General features: G+C 32.2%; 1 protein-coding gene across 1 annotated transcript in view; it reads right to left on the bottom strand.

The window, feature by feature from the left end:
* The window catches only part of LOC127710693 (cell division control protein 45 homolog), a 45469-nt gene that overhangs the window by 25126 nt on the left and 4152 nt on the right, over positions 1 to 16191 (bottom strand). Inside the window, exons 2-10 of the mRNA XM_052216632.1 lie at positions 9782 to 9841; positions 8396 to 8488; positions 7608 to 7702; positions 4936 to 5050; positions 2731 to 2846; positions 2414 to 2462; positions 1612 to 1673; positions 1148 to 1258; positions 36 to 227 (exon numbers count right to left, since the gene is read on the bottom strand). Coding sequence (XP_052072592.1) covers positions 36 to 227; positions 1148 to 1258; positions 1612 to 1673; positions 2414 to 2462; positions 2731 to 2846; positions 4936 to 5050; positions 7608 to 7702; positions 8396 to 8488; positions 9782 to 9841 — 893 coding nt within the window. The remainder of the gene's footprint in view (positions 1 to 35; positions 228 to 1147; positions 1259 to 1611; positions 1674 to 2413; positions 2463 to 2730; positions 2847 to 4935; positions 5051 to 7607; positions 7703 to 8395; positions 8489 to 9781; positions 9842 to 16191) is intronic.

The raw sequence follows: 16191 nt of genomic DNA, 5'->3' as shown, positions 1-16191 counted from the left end.
GATTGATAATAATTTTCACAGGAAATAACACTCACCCCATTTCTGCTAAAAATTCATGTAATCTTTTCTGTCCCTTTAATGTCCAAACTTTGAATTTACAAGCCAAGTTGACAGAATGACATATACTGTCAAACAATGACCAATGTCTGTATAATGTTAATTGTAATTCTTCATCAAACACTATTTTTAAACAGTTTATAGATATGATATTATCTTCATCATCTCCTCTGAAAAGAAAGAAATTTATTAAGAATATCAGTTGATATCGTAATTAAGGTACAGAACATTACAAATCTAAATATTGTAAATTCAGAAATTTTTGCAATATTTTCATTATTGCGAATAATGAGACAGGATAGATTTAGTAAAAATAAAAAAAATTACAGTATTGAATTGCCAGATGATTTGAATTACTGCGTACCGGTAAATATAATTATATGTGCAATACACACTTTAGGAGTGCATAGCAGATTTTTAATAGTTTCAGTTTAATTTTTTCACCACTTTTATAGGCTTCAGACAATTTGGAGCTTTACATATTGTACAGACACCAATCTATTGTTTGAGACTGGAAGTTGCGCTGAAGATGTCTTTTGGTTATTTTTGTCCTTGGTTTACTATTTCATGGATGTATACCCCCAAATCTCCTTTTCTTCATCTCCATGGATTTTATTGGTACAAACATCAAAATATAAATTCTCTACAACTGTTCTGACAGAAAAAGTTTTGCATTATAGGACCGTCTCTGTTTTGTGACAGGCCGAGTTGTTATGGTCCAATTTATACAGGTATTTTGGGCACTCACAAGGTGAAATATGATGCAAATGACTTGAAACCACAAAATTAGGTAGTGTAAAAACTCACACTTTTGAAGAAAAAAATCCAGATCCATGTAAATAGTGCAACCAGAATATTTAAATGCTCAATTCAAAGTGCATAATCCTATCAGTGATGTAATCTGACACTATCAAAAATCTTGATACATGTTACAAAGTGTAGTGTTATTTGAACTCAATAAAATCCTAGGTATTTCTACTTGCTTTTTCCTATACAGAAGTATTGTCTGTCTGTCTGTCTGATACTTTTTATAACTTCTAGTCTGTCTCATACATTGTCAATCTAGAGTACATATATTATAAAGATTAACCTGTGATTATGTCTAGCAACATGTGACTCTAGAGCCATTGCATCATCAATATATTTATCCCTGGGGGTTTTAAAATGTATATATTGATCTGTTACTCCTACAACAGCCAACCTGTAAAGAAACAAATCGGAGAATAATTTCTGATCATGGAACATTGCAATTATCAAACAGTGAAGTTGAAACTATTCTTGCTGGTTTGTTTTAACTTTTCTTTATATAAGATATATATGATTTTGTGTGGAAAAGAATAAGAACTGCATTTCTTTTTCAAAAAGCAAAACATATATTGAAAAGCTAATAAGACATTTTACATGGTCTTAATAACCTATTATTTTCTGAATTTCCATATTAAAGTCATGCAATGATTAAGAAATGAACTCCAATATACCATTCATTAAACACTATTGCTATAAAAAGCTCAGACTGTAAAGAACTTTTTTATAAAATTTAATCAAAAATCTTACCATACTAAATCATTTGTATCTTTTGACATTTTCCACGCCAACTCAAACATTATTAGAGATGCCTGTAATAAATAAAGACAAATTTAATGATAAAGGAAGTAAAACAAAAAAAAAATTAATTGAAGGAAAATTTTGGCTGACTAAAGTAATATCTTTGACATTTTATCTGTAAGAGTTCACACTAAGCCTCATTGTTTGTGTGCTGTTTTTAACTGGGTTTCAACAATTTTTCATCATGTGTACAATCTCAAAGACTACAAAATATATGAGCATGCCAACACAAAATAGACCCATACTGTGAAACTGATGATCTCTATCACACATTTGTTTATCTGGTACCTTTTGAGTTTTTTGCAAATGACCCCAATGATCCATGATTGGACAAAAAAAATTATTGTGTGCATTTATCGTCACCCGCCTAAAAAAACTGGTCAGTAGGTCAGCTAAACTTTTATCAAAATCTGATTGGCAAACCCAGAAATGGCCTTATTCAGTTCCGAAATTGGATCTGGTTTTTGTCAGACAGATATATTTTCACTTAGTTTTACACAATACTTGTTGATGATTTGACATTAAAGTAGTGGTTGAACAAAAAGAACACTGCTGTTGAGAACAATACCAGAGAAATATAATTTGCTGAATTTTAAATGCAAAAAAAAGTTAGGGTCTGCTCTCAAAAATAAGGATTGGTCCAGATACTGTAAACCCACATACTTTTTTTTGGGCTTATATGAAGTAATCACTTTAAAAATTTTCAGTAAATTAAATGACTTACTGAATGCTAGAGGAATAATGTACTTACAGCAGTGCCATATGTAGAGAACTGATTATATTCAAATAATATCTTCTGTCTGTAAGAAACAAAAACATTTGCCTTAGTCAGCAGCAATTCAGCATAAATAGGTCACACAATGAAACTGTATAAAATTGTATGTTTGTTTGATGGTTCAAATGCAACTTTCTCGTTTTTCTATGGGGAGTTCCCTGGGTGGACCAGAACTTTTTTTATTATCTTTTTCACTTATAGGTAAATTAAAGCATTTAATTTTGAAACATGTTTGCATGTTTTGGCTGTCATTGTTTTTTAAATTCTTATAAGTTTTATTCGATATCAAATACCTATTCTCATTCCAGATTCTTTTATCTCGTCTTTTTTCAATAGCTTCATCATCGAATCTTTTTCGTTTTCCTGACCTTTCTGAACTATCACTATCATTTCCTGAATCATCATCTGACTGTAAATAAAAAAAGTCTCACAGAAAGCATAAATAACCAGTTTTCCCTACAACTCATATCAGACAAAACTTTGATTAGTATGAGCACTAAGAGTTATTGAAACTCAAGATGTGTTTTTCCATTTAAAATTATTGAGCATTAAGATAGATTGAAACTCAAGGTGTATTTTACTCCATAAAATTATTGAGCACCGGGAGTTATTGAAATTCAAGGTGTATTATTTACTCCATAAGTTTATTGAGCATTAAAACTCAGTTGTTAAAACTCAAAGTGTATTTTACTCCATTAGTTTATTGAGCATTAAAACTCAGTTGTTGAAACTCAAGGTATATTTCACTCCAATGAGATAAATATACACCAGAGTTCAAACGACATGGACTTCAGCAATTAAAGATCACTGAACAGTTTTCAACAATGAGCAAAAACCCATACTGTATAGTTAGCCATAAAAGCCCAGACATGACAAAATTTGAAACAATTCAAATGAGGAAAATTACAAGTCCCAAAATCATTTTACTAGTAAATAAAAAAAACTCAACAATACTGATATAAACTTAAGTTATGTTGTTATATAAGATATCTCATAAATCTGTTTGGATAAATTACTTGACCTATTTATAACCAGTGATGTTCCTACCTTTATTCAAATGGGGCCTGGGCCCTAGGCAATTGGGAAAAATGTGTCGTATAACGTGTGAACTGGGAAAAAATAAATCATTGTTTTCATCAAAGTTCAATGAGGTTATTTATTAGAATTCCAATTTTCTATCATGTTCAAATTTGAACATATCATTTTTTTTCTTGATGCATGTAAATATATAACTTCAGGGTTTGACACTCACTAAATTCCTTTACTAGCCCAGAGGGCTATTTAAATTTTTTTTTTTTTTTTAAAGTCTTCCAGCTCTACTCTCCTGTCAAGTTCCAAAGGTACGACCAATGCTACAGGTGTCTGATGGCATGCCCCCCGCCCAATTTTAAAATAAATGAAGCTAAATAATGTGATCTGGGGCATTTCCCGATGTTTTGCATGATGAATTAACTGGTTTGCTAATAAAATGTAGAAACAAAACTATTTATTTTATTTTTAATCATCTCCATTAAGAGTCTGTATGCAGTGATCTGGAAAGATTTTGTCTCTATGGGCCAAGGGCTCCTCATATAAATTTTAATGGACCATTTTGAACATGAACAGGCCATTACAGTTTATAACATTAACATAAGTAAAAAGTATATACTAAAGCAGGAAAGTACATGTACTATCCAATACTGTTTATGATGGCAACAAAAGAAGAATCAAATCGTGATACACAGACTAGTAGGACAATTCACATTCAAATTATTGCAACTGATTTAACCACTTTTAATAGTAGGAGATAATTTAAGATTCGTTTCTATTCCCGTGAATTCCCGAGTGTGAGTGGACTGCCATACTTTCCATGGTATTTAATTAATGCCGTTTCAAGTATTTCTTTGGCTAGATTGCCTGTTTTAATTGATATTATCATCACAACTAACAGAAGAAAATAACGTATTGACCAGCGAAAAAAGCATTTCGCCGCACGCTTTGGCATGTTTACAAAATTTATAAATAAACCTAAGACCAAAAAATTAACAAAGACAATTAAGCGCATTTATGGAGACAAAAATGAAATTTAGAAAAATGCTCTATGTTTTTTTAATCGAAAATAATAATAATCATACATTCAATAATATTATTTAAAGAAAAAAAATTGACCGTACTAGCAAACTTTCATAGAATTAAAGTTGGTTCCTATGAAAATTTAGATCATGGTTATTCACGTTTTTCAGGTTTTCAGATAAACTATGCAGAACTAAGTTAAACCGGTTCCCGAAATATTATCATCTGTCTATCGACTTGTTTTTCTTCGGGAACAGTACGACAACCTATATTGTTGAACCAAATCATACGAACGATAAAATAATCAATAACCTTTCCGCTACAACTTGATTGAATTGGGAATTTTCAGTGTTCATTTGGGAATAAAATAGGGTTTTTCTAATTGGGAACAGGGCCGATATTCGGACCCAAAATAAAGGCAGGAAAAACACTGATAACATTCTTACATCATCATCTCTGAATAAGGAATCATACTCTGGTAACTCATCAAATTCTTCTTCCTTCATCAAAAGCTTGACTTGTACTGCATTAAATACATTGTGTACATCTACTGGCCTGTGACTAAAATATAATACATTAACAGTTTGAAAAGTACTGCATTAAATACATTGTGTACAATATACTGGCCTGTGGCTTAAATATAATACATTAACAGTTTAACTTGTACTGCATTAAATACATTGTGTACATCTACTGGCCTGTGGCTAAAACATAATACATTAACTGCTTGACTTGTACTGCATTAAATACATTGTGTACTTCTACTGGTCTGTGGCTAAAATATAATACATTAACAGCTTGACTTGTACTGCATTAAATATATTGTGTACATCTACTGGTCTGTGACTAAAATATAATACATTAACAGCTTGACTTGTACTGCATTAAATATATTGTGTACATCTACTGGCCTGTGACTAAAATATAATACATTAACTGCTTGACTTGTACTGCATTAAATATATTGTGTACATCAACTGGTATGTGGCTAAAATATAAAATATTAAAAGATTGACTTGTACTACATTAAACACATTGTGTACATCTACTGGTCTGTGGCTAAAACATAATACATAAACAGATTGACTTGTACTGCATTAAATATATTGTGTACATCTACTGGTCAGTTAACGTTGCTAAAATATAAAATATTAAAAGATTGACTTGTACTACATTAAACACATTGTGTACATCTACTGGTCTGTGGCTTAAATATAATACATAAACAGCTTGACTTGTACTGCATTAAATATATTGTGTACATCTATGGGTCTGTGGCAAAAACATAAAATATTAAAAGATTGACTTGTACTGCATTAAATACATTGTGTACATCTACTGGTCTGTGGCTTAAATATAATACATACACAGCTTGACTGGTACTGCATTAAATACATTGTGTACATCTACTGGTCTGTGGCTTAAATATAATACATAAACAGCTTGACTGGTACTGCATTAAAATACATTGTGTACATCTACTGGTCTGTGGCTAAAACCTAAAATATTAAAAGCTTGACTGGTACTGCATTAAATACATTGTGTAAATCTACTGGCCTGTGACTAAAATATAAAATATCAAAAGATTGACCTGTACTGCATTAAATACATTTTTACTGGTCTGTGGCTAAAATAGAATACCTAAACAGCTTTACTGGTACTGCATTAAATACACTGTGTAACAGTAAATCTACTGCTCTGTGGCTAAAATTTAATATATTAACAGTTTTGCTTAAAAATAAAAAAAATATATAAATGTGTTGTGTTTCAAGTAGGGCTATGACGATACACCTACCTAATGATACTATACATATCACGATACAAGGGTGACAATCCCATACATAATTTTATACCCAAACTGGAATTAATACATGTAGTCTAATAGCAAATGTTTTTTTTTTGTGTTTAGTAAACATGCTGTTCCTTAAGTGTAGCTAAAATACATAAAGATTTTAAATATTTATTTAACCAATGATAATCCAGCCAGCCATTTTCATAGAGACATGGATATGATATTTGAAACAATTTGTAACTCAAGTTTTGATTGGCCAATGGAAAATGATAACACTCAGAATCAATCCAGACGGGAACCAAACCGTAATATGAATGAAAATCGAACTAAGTAAATCTTTTCACCACTAGTTTAAAGCTCCTTTTCTAGATCTACCTTCACATGGAACACTTAACCATGTAAACATTACAAGATTGTCATGGAACACTTAACCATGTAAACATTACAGGATTGTCATGGAACACTTAACCATGTAAACATTACAGGATTGTCATGGGACACTTAACCATGTAAACATTACAGGATTGTCATGGAACACTTAACCATGTAAACATTACAGGATTGTCATGGGACACTTAACCATGTAAACATTACAGGATTGTCATGGGACACTTAACCATATAAACATTACAGGATTGTCATGGAACACTTAACCATGTAAACATTACAGGATTGTCATGGAACACTTAACCATGTAAACATTACAGGATTGTCATGGAACACTTAACCATGTAAACATTACAGGATTGTCATGGAACACTTAACCATGTAAACATTACAGGATTGTCATGGAACACTTAACCATGTAAACATTACAGGATTGTCATGGAACACTTAACCATGTAAACATTACAGGATTGTCATGGAACACTTAACCATGTAAACATTACAGGATTGTCATGGAACACTTAACCATGTAAACATTACAGGATTGTCATGGAACACTTAACCATGTAAACATTACAGGATTGTCCTTTGTTTTCTGGTGATTAGTTGTCTCATTGGAAACCATGTCAAGATTGTTTCCAAATGCCACACCTTATTTTCCAGATTTCAAATTCTCCTATATTAAAAGTAGACCCCATTTCTTACCTATCACATATATAAAATCTGACACTTTCTTCAGGCTGTAAAGTCTCTCTTATATTAAAAGTAGACCCTATATCTTACCTATCACATATATAAAATCTGACACTTTCTTCAGGCTGTAAAGTCTCTCTTATATTAAAAGTAGACCCTATATCTTACCTATCACATATATAAAATCTGACACTTTCTTCAGGCTGTAAAGTCTCTCTTATATTAAAAGTAGACCCTATATCTTACCTATCACATATATAAAATCTGACACTTTCTTCAGGCTGTAAAGTCTCAACAACATCTACTGATGCTCCACAATTTATAAATATCACATGTTTAACCTGCAAGTATAAGGTACATAACATCAATGGATGTGTACTGCTTCCAACAAATATTTGTGTAAACCACAATAAATATGTAACTTTCATTTGTATAATAGCTTTATACTTAATTACTGAACAAATTGGATACATTTTACTTCTTTTTCAGAAAAGGCTTTAAACAAATTATCATCGTTTGTTTATGTTTCCATGTTTTGACGACTTTTACACTTGTGCATATTCCCGTACAGTCCTTATGGTCTAAAGTCACAGCTAGAGTAAACCATTTAACGACGTCATTTACACCGATCGACCTAAGATATCTCATTCATAAAAAGCATACAACTTAGTGGCATGATTGGAACAGCCCAACCATATCATGATGTTGCTGATCAACTGACATACAATATATTCGTATTTTACCACAGGTGTGTACTCAAAGTGTTTGAAGAACATCATATTAGAATTGAGGTATTTAAGATGGACTAATTAGTAGTTAGCAGGGTTAATAACTTCTTGTATCAACCATACTTTAGACTTTACTCCTAAATGCTGTGTGCTTAGCTATGAAACAGCAAATACCAATTCTAAAGTCTTTGGTTTTACCAGGCCTGGGTTCGAACACACAATGCCCTCCACTCAAGCTGAACAAGCTACCACAAGACCACTGAGGCGGTAACTGTATACTGAGTATGCAATGTATACAAAACCTACCCCTTCTGAATTTTCTACATAAGCTTTCTCTAATTCTTCTTTTCCTGTGACAGGGACAATTGTATAAAGGATTTGATCACACTGGAATAAATACTGAAAAAGAAAGCCAATGAAAAATAAAAATAATATTGTTTAGATCTTTGACAAAAAGACAGCCATTCAAAGTAGTATGTTAACATAATCTTTGTTTGGGCAAAAACACAATAATACAAGTGTTTCTACTAACATGCTGATAAAAAAATTATGTTCAGTAGGTAAGCAAATAGTTCTATTTTTCAAAACATTTTGAGCATGCATATGATTCAACAAGGGAAACTGTCTTGACTTTAATAATGCTAAAAAATCATTCTGGTAGGCACTAAGAATTAGGATCAGTTTGATTAGCATAAATACATGTATTTTTTTAAAGGTTTTATGAAGTATGTTTTTCATATCATTTGACTTTTACTTCTGCAAAATTGACAGACTTGATTGGTCCCAAATTGTCATTAGTATTTTACCAATATGGGCACTTATTAACTATTTGAACACTGTAACCAAAGACTGTTGAAGTAGGATTACTTGTACAGGTACAGTAGTTAACATCCTTAAGTATGAATTTTATATATTGCCTTGATGGGCTGAGTGGTCTATGTAGCTGACTTACATCTATACAATGCACAGACAACATCCGCCTTTTACTACCTGGATTAACAAAATCGGACTGAATGTACTGAATCTAGGTGTGTTTGAATCAAATTCAATAAATAACATATTTATATTAAACAATCAAGCATCTAAAAAGGGACAGACATGTACATCATAGAACAATTATTATTGACTGAGTATATATATGTTTTTCATTGTTGTTTGTACATCTGTTTTCTCAGAGAACTCATTGCTGCTACATAGTGTGTTCTGTTGTAATGTCATTTATTTTACGCTTTTCCTGTTATCGGTTTTTATGTTTTATAAAACTGCAGTCGTAATTAATTTGATTTTTCAGCTTCTTGCAAGTCAGTGGTTTGCTCTAGGTTCTTAGCTTTTCCCAGATAGAATGGACACTACCTAATTGTATGAATGTATGAAAAGTGGCATTACAGTACACAGTATACACAATGAAACAAACAATAACTGAGTATTAAATGATATCCTACCTGAAGTATTTTACAAACAAACAATAACTATGTATTAAATGATATCCTACCTGAAGTATTTTACAAACAAACAATAACTGTGTATTAAATGATATCCTACCTGAAGTATTTTACAAACAAACAATAACTGTGTATTAAATGATATCCTACCTGATGTATTTTACAAACAAACAATAACTGTGTATTAAATGATAACCTACCTGAAGTATTTTACAAACAAACAATAACTGTGTATTAAATGATATCCTACCTGAAGTATTTTACAGGCACATAAAGCATCAACATCAAAGGCAACTAAAACAAGCACTCTCTGTAAATAAAACAATAAACATTATATATGTTTTCGAAACTAGTTAAGTTCTACTTATAATTCAATAAGGAAAATATATTCTTGACACTAATAGTAGTGTCCATTAATGTCACATGCAATATGATGCAGGATTGACAAAAAAGTGGTTGGCAGCTGGTCAGGGTTGTTACCTCAACAAGTAACTTTCATAATTACCACAACAATATAAAAATAAGGAGAAGTGGTATGATTGCCAATGAGACAACTATCCACCAAATTTCAAAAGAAGTAAATGTAAGCAATTATAGGCAACCTTACGGCCTTCAACAATGAGAAAAACCCATACTGAATAGTGGGCTATAAAAGGCCTTGACATGAAAAATATGAAACAATTCAATTGAAAAAAATTACTGCCTTATTTCATGTATTTATAACAATGCAATTTACAAAACTAGAGGCTCTCAAGAGCCTGTGTCGCTCACCTGTATTTACTCATGCTTTGGAAATCATGTAAAATAAGGTTAAAATCATAATTAATAGTATTAGATATTAGATATTATAATGATATCTAAGATAACAAAAAACTGCAAAATTTTTGTAAAATTACTAACTCAGGGGCAGCAACCCAACAACGGGTTGTCGGATTCGTCTGAAAATTTCAGGGCAGATAGACCTAAATCTGATGAACATTTTTGCCACCTGTCAGATTTGCTCTAAATGCTTTAGTTTCAGAGATATAAACCAAAAACAGCATTTTACCCCTATGTTCTATTTTTAACCAAGTCGGCCATGATGGTTGGAAGGCGGGGTCATCCGACAAATTTTTTAAACTAGATACCCTAATAATGATTATGGCCAAGTATGGTTAAATTTGTCTCAGTAGTTTCAGAGAAGAAGATTTTTGTAAAAGATTACAAAAATTTACAAAAAATTGTTAAAAATTGACTATTAAGGGCAATAACTCCTAAAGGGGTCGACTGACAATTTTGGTCATGACAACTTATTTGTAGATCTTACTTTGCTGAGCATTATTACTGTTTACAGTTTATCTCTATCTATAATAATATTCAAGATAATAACCAAAAACTGCAAAATTTCCTTATATTACCAATTCAGGGGCAGCAACCCAACAACAGGTTGTCAGATTTGTCTGAAAATTTCAGGGGAGATAGATCTTGACCTGATAATCAGTTTTACCCATGTCAGATCTACTCTAAATGCTTTGGTTTCAGAGATATAAGCCAAAATCTACATTTTACCCCTATGTTCTGTTTTTAGCCATGGCGGCCATCTTGGTTGGTTGGCAGCGTCATCGGCCACATTTTTTAAAACTAGATACCCTAATGATGATTGTGGCCAAGTTTGGTTTAATTTGGACCAGCGGTTTCAGAGGAGAAGATTTTTGTAAAAAGCTAACGATGACGGACGACGACGACGACGGACGCCAAGAGATGAGAAAAGCTCACTTGGCCCTTCGGGCCAGGTGAGCTAAAAAAACAAACAAATATGACAGACTTGGTCCAAAAACAACAACTGACCTACAGGCTCCTGACTTGGGAAGGCACATATAGAATGTGACGAGGTTAACCATGTTTGAAGGCCCCAACCCTCCCCTAACCTGGGATAGTGGTGTAACAGTACAACACAACTATAAAAATCATTTGAAAAAGACTTAACTCATCAGATCAATACAAAGCAGAAAAGTTTCTAACAAAAACTCAGAGGAAGTTATGCTGAAAAGGAGTTTCTTTTAAATACTACTTAGTCGTTACTTTTGTAAATAACAAATACAAAGCAGTCAATTCAAACAGATTTTAGGAGCATAAGGTTATTTTATCAGATATCTGTTAATTTCTTTCATGAAATTTAAAAACTAATAGTTATTTTGTTATATTTCCACTTGTCCACTGGCAATGTTTTTAGTATATATGCATTTACATATATTTTTAAGTGGAACTATAACACCTGCTTGGTAAGGTGTATTATTCATAATTTAGTGCATTATTCTGTAGGAGGTTATGTAACATTATATAAATAACACATAGCTGAGAGGGTGATAGAGCAGATTGTTACCCCAAGAAAACATTGTCAACTGAGGCGAAGCCAAGGTTGACAATGTCTTTTCGAGGGGTAACAATCTGCTCTATCACCCTCTCAGATATGTGTTATTTAATTTATTATACTGAATGTCATTACAGGCCTCTACAATAACTTTTTTTTCAACTTGCCCAATATGACAAGTACACATCAAAACTTACTTGTCCAAATGAAATTGTAACTTGTCCAAAAAAAAAAACTTAATATTAACCAAGGATTTGTATAGTGAGAACACTATACAAATCCTTGTATTAACCTTTTTTGCATTTTAAGTTGATTCAATGAACATAAGAATAGAATTTGATTTATATCTCTTGATATCTATTTCAAAAATATGAGTCGAGAACAACTGAATCAAGTCATGTCACAGGATTTAGGTTCTAGTTTTCATCAATGCCAAAGTCTCATCAGACTCTACACATGAGGCACAGTCTGGTAGGCCTGTTTGTCTACACTCATTTGGTTTGTATCCTGGTCTTTCATGTTGGTAAAATATTGATTATTATGATTAATGCCTTACAACAAACAGCTTTGTTTTTATACGACCGCAAAAAAATTTTGTGGTCGTATATTGGTATGATGTTGGCGTCGTCGTCGTCCGGCGGCGTCTTCGTCCGGCGTCGTCGTCCGGCGTCGTCGTCCGAAGACACATTGGTTTTCGCACTGTAACTTTAGTTTAAGTGAATGGATCTTTTTGAAATTTGACCATAAGGTTAAATACCACAAAAGGAAGGTTAGGATTGATTTTGGGGGTTATGGTACCAACAGTTAAGGAATTAGGGGCCAAAAAGGGCCCAAAAATAAGCATTTTCAAAGTTTCCAGACAATAACTGTGGAACGGTGTATGGATCTCTCTGAAATTATACTACAAGTTTCCATACCACAAAGGGATGGTTAGGATTTGCTTTGGGGGGTTATGGCTCAAACCGTTTAGGAATTAGGGGCAAAAAAGGGGGAAAAACAAGGTTGTCCTGGTTAATGGACAAATACTTTAGTACAAAACATAATTTAAAGCAGTGTAAGGGAGGTAAATCAAATACATCATTGAAATTATCTCCCTTACACTGCTTTTAAATTATGTATAAAGTAATGGTTAATGAACAATAGAGATAATTTAAAACAGTGTAAGGGAGGTAATCCAAATACAACGTTTTGGTTACTTCCCTTACACTGCCTTTAAATTATGTGTAAAGCATATTTATAAAGGAAGACCAGTAAAAATATCTGCAAATGTTGCATCTTTTTTTTTTACAAAAAAATCCATATGAAGGTCCAAAGGGTCCAAAATTAAACTTTGTTTGATTTTAGCAAAAATTGAATATATGAGGTTCTTTGATATGCTGAATCTAAACATGTATTTAGATTTTTGATTTTTGGCCCAGTTTTCAAGTTGGTCCAAATTGGGGTCCAAAATTAAACTTTGTTTGATTTCAACAAAAATTGAATATATGGGGTTCTTTGATATGCTGAATCTAACCATGTATTTAGATTTATTTATTTGTGGACCCCGTTATCAAATTGGTTCATATTGAGGTCAAAAGGGTCCAAAATTAAACTTTGTTTGATTTCATCTAAAATTGAATTATTGGGGTTCTTTGATATTCCGAATCTAACCGTGTATTTAGATTTTTAATTTTGGGTCCTGTTTTTTAAATTGGTCTACATTAAGGTCCAAAGGGTCCAAAATTAAACTTAGTTTGATTTTAACAAAAATTGAATTCTTGGGGTTCTTTGATATGCTGAATCTAAACATGTGTTTAGATTTTTGATTATGGGCCCAGTTTTCAAGTTGGTCCAAGATAGGGTCCAGTATTTAAACTTTGTTTGATTTCAACAAAAATTGAATATATGGGGTTCTTTGATATGCTGAATCTAAACAAGTATTTAGATTTTTGATTATGGGCCCAGTTTTCAAGTTGGTCCAAATTGGGGTCCAAAATTAAACTTTGTTTGATTTCAACAAAAATTGAATATATGAGGTTCATTGATATGTTGAATCTAACCATTTAGATTTTTTATTTGTAGGCCCCGCTTTCATATTGGTTCATATTGAGGTCAAAAGGGTCCAAAATTAAACTTTGTTTGATTTCATCAGAAATTGAATTATTGCCAAATCTAACCGTGTTTTTAGATTTTTAATTTGGGTCTCGTTTTTTAAATTGGTCTTCATTGAGGTCCAAAGGGTCCAAAATTAAACTTAGTTTGATTTTAACAAAAATTGAATTCTTGGGGTTCTTTGATATGCTGAATCTAAACATGTGTTTAGATTTTTGATTATGGGCCCAGTTTTCAAGTTGGTCCAAGTTGGGGTCCAAAATTAAACTTTGTTTGATTTCAACAAAAATTGAATATATGGGGTTCTTTGATATGCTGAATCTAACCATGAATTTAGATTTTTTATTTGTGGGCCCTGCTATCAAATTGGTTCATATTGAGGTCAAAAGGGTCCAAAATTAAACTTTGTTTGATTTCATCAAAAATTGAATTATTGGGGTTCTTTGATATTCCAAATCTAACCGTGTATTTAGATTTTTAATTTTAAGTCCCGTTTTTTAAATTGGTCTACATTAAGGTCCAAAGGGTCCAAAATTAAACTTAGTTTGATTTTAGCAAAAATTGAATTCTTGGGGTTCTTTGATATGCTGAATCTTAACATGTGTTTAGATTTTTGATTATGGGCCCAGTTTTCAAGTTTGTCCAAGTTGGGGTCCAAAATTAAACTTTTTGTTTGATTTTAACAAAAATTGAATATATGGGGTTCTTTGATATGCTGAATCTAACCATGTATTTTGATTTTGGACATTGGACCATAATAGGTAAATTAAAAAAAATTCAAATTCTTAGACCACATTCTTTCTGTGTCAGAAACCTATGCTGTGTCAAATATTTAATAACAATCCAAATTTAGAGCTGTATCAAGCTTGAATGTTGTGTCCATACTTGCCCCAACTGTTCAGGGTTCGACCTCTGCGGTCGTATCAAGCTGCGCCCCAGCGAAGCATTTTATTAATATATTAAAATGTTTATTCAAACGCAATCAAGTATTGTTTTGTCTACATATGATCAAATACGATTCTGTGAATTTTATGGTCAATAATTTCTTCATTTTTTATTTTAAAAAATATTTTTGTTAAATAAAATTTATCATATTTATTATAAGCAACAGAAAAGGGTAGGGAAATGAGGTACTGGTTGGCTTGGTCCTGAAATGTCTCCTACGGTGCCATACTGTCTATTAAACATGGAAGGATTGGTTTCCGTGCCGGTGCCGAACTGTCTTGTTACCTTATCTACAAAGCGCATTCTTGATTTCATCTAAGACTGGTTTCCGAGAATATTACGTGTTTTATCTGTTATAAAGTATCTGTCAAAGAACCAGTTTTAAATTATCGATTGCAAGTAAACATGGTAAACATGTCAAATTAATATTTGTTTTTATCTTTTCTTGTTTTTTGCTTATTACTCAATGCTTTGTTCATCAAAGTTGGATTTAATTTATTTTCTACAAAATGATTTTACTTGTCCCGTCGGACAACCTTGATCTAGCTTTTACTTGTCCGACCTTTTTTTCCTCTGGTACCGGACAATCGGACAAGCGTTATTGTCGAGCCCTGCATTACTGTCGATTAAATTTCAAATTCAAAGTAATAAACTATGACGTCTTGTACATAACAACCATCCGTATTTAATAAAGCGCACACTTGATCAAGCGTCTCCGTGAAGGGTAATAGAGTATTTGCCATAGGATAGAGTCGTATTTAATAAAGCGCACACTTGATCAAGCGTCTCCGTGAAGGAAAATAGAGTATTTGCCATAGGATAGAGTCGTATTTAATAAAGCGCACACTTGATCAAGCGTCTGCATGAATGGTAATAGAGTAAATTAACACCCTCGTATTAGCCTATCAAAATATGGCATTTTAACATGAAGTATAATAAAAAAAAATGTCCCCCATGAAATACTGTCCATGTACACTATTTTACAGTGAAATACTGTCCAGGACAATATTCATTATGAAATAGGGTCCTTGTCCATGAAAATTTGTCACCTCCTTCTGGACAGTATTTCACTTTGAAATAATGTCCATTCAATATTTGACTGTGAAATTCTGTCCATGACAATATTTAAATTTCATTGTGAAATACTGTCCATGAAAATATTTCTGAATCTAATTGAATGTATGTCTTCCCTGAGAAATCCTCTGCCATGAAATTGTGAGCGTTTCTTGAATTTAAAAAAAAATATTTTTCATAAAAGGTATGTGTATTACCAT

Source organism: Mytilus californianus, unplaced genomic scaffold, assembly GCF_021869535.1.
Source record: "Mytilus californianus isolate M0D057914Y unplaced genomic scaffold, xbMytCali1.0.p SCAF_8, whole genome shotgun sequence".
Taxonomy (NCBI): Eukaryota; Metazoa; Mollusca; class Bivalvia; order Mytilida; family Mytilidae; genus Mytilus; species Mytilus californianus.
Note: the sequence above shows the minus strand (reverse complement) of the source record. Positions and strands in the feature narration are given on the sequence as shown.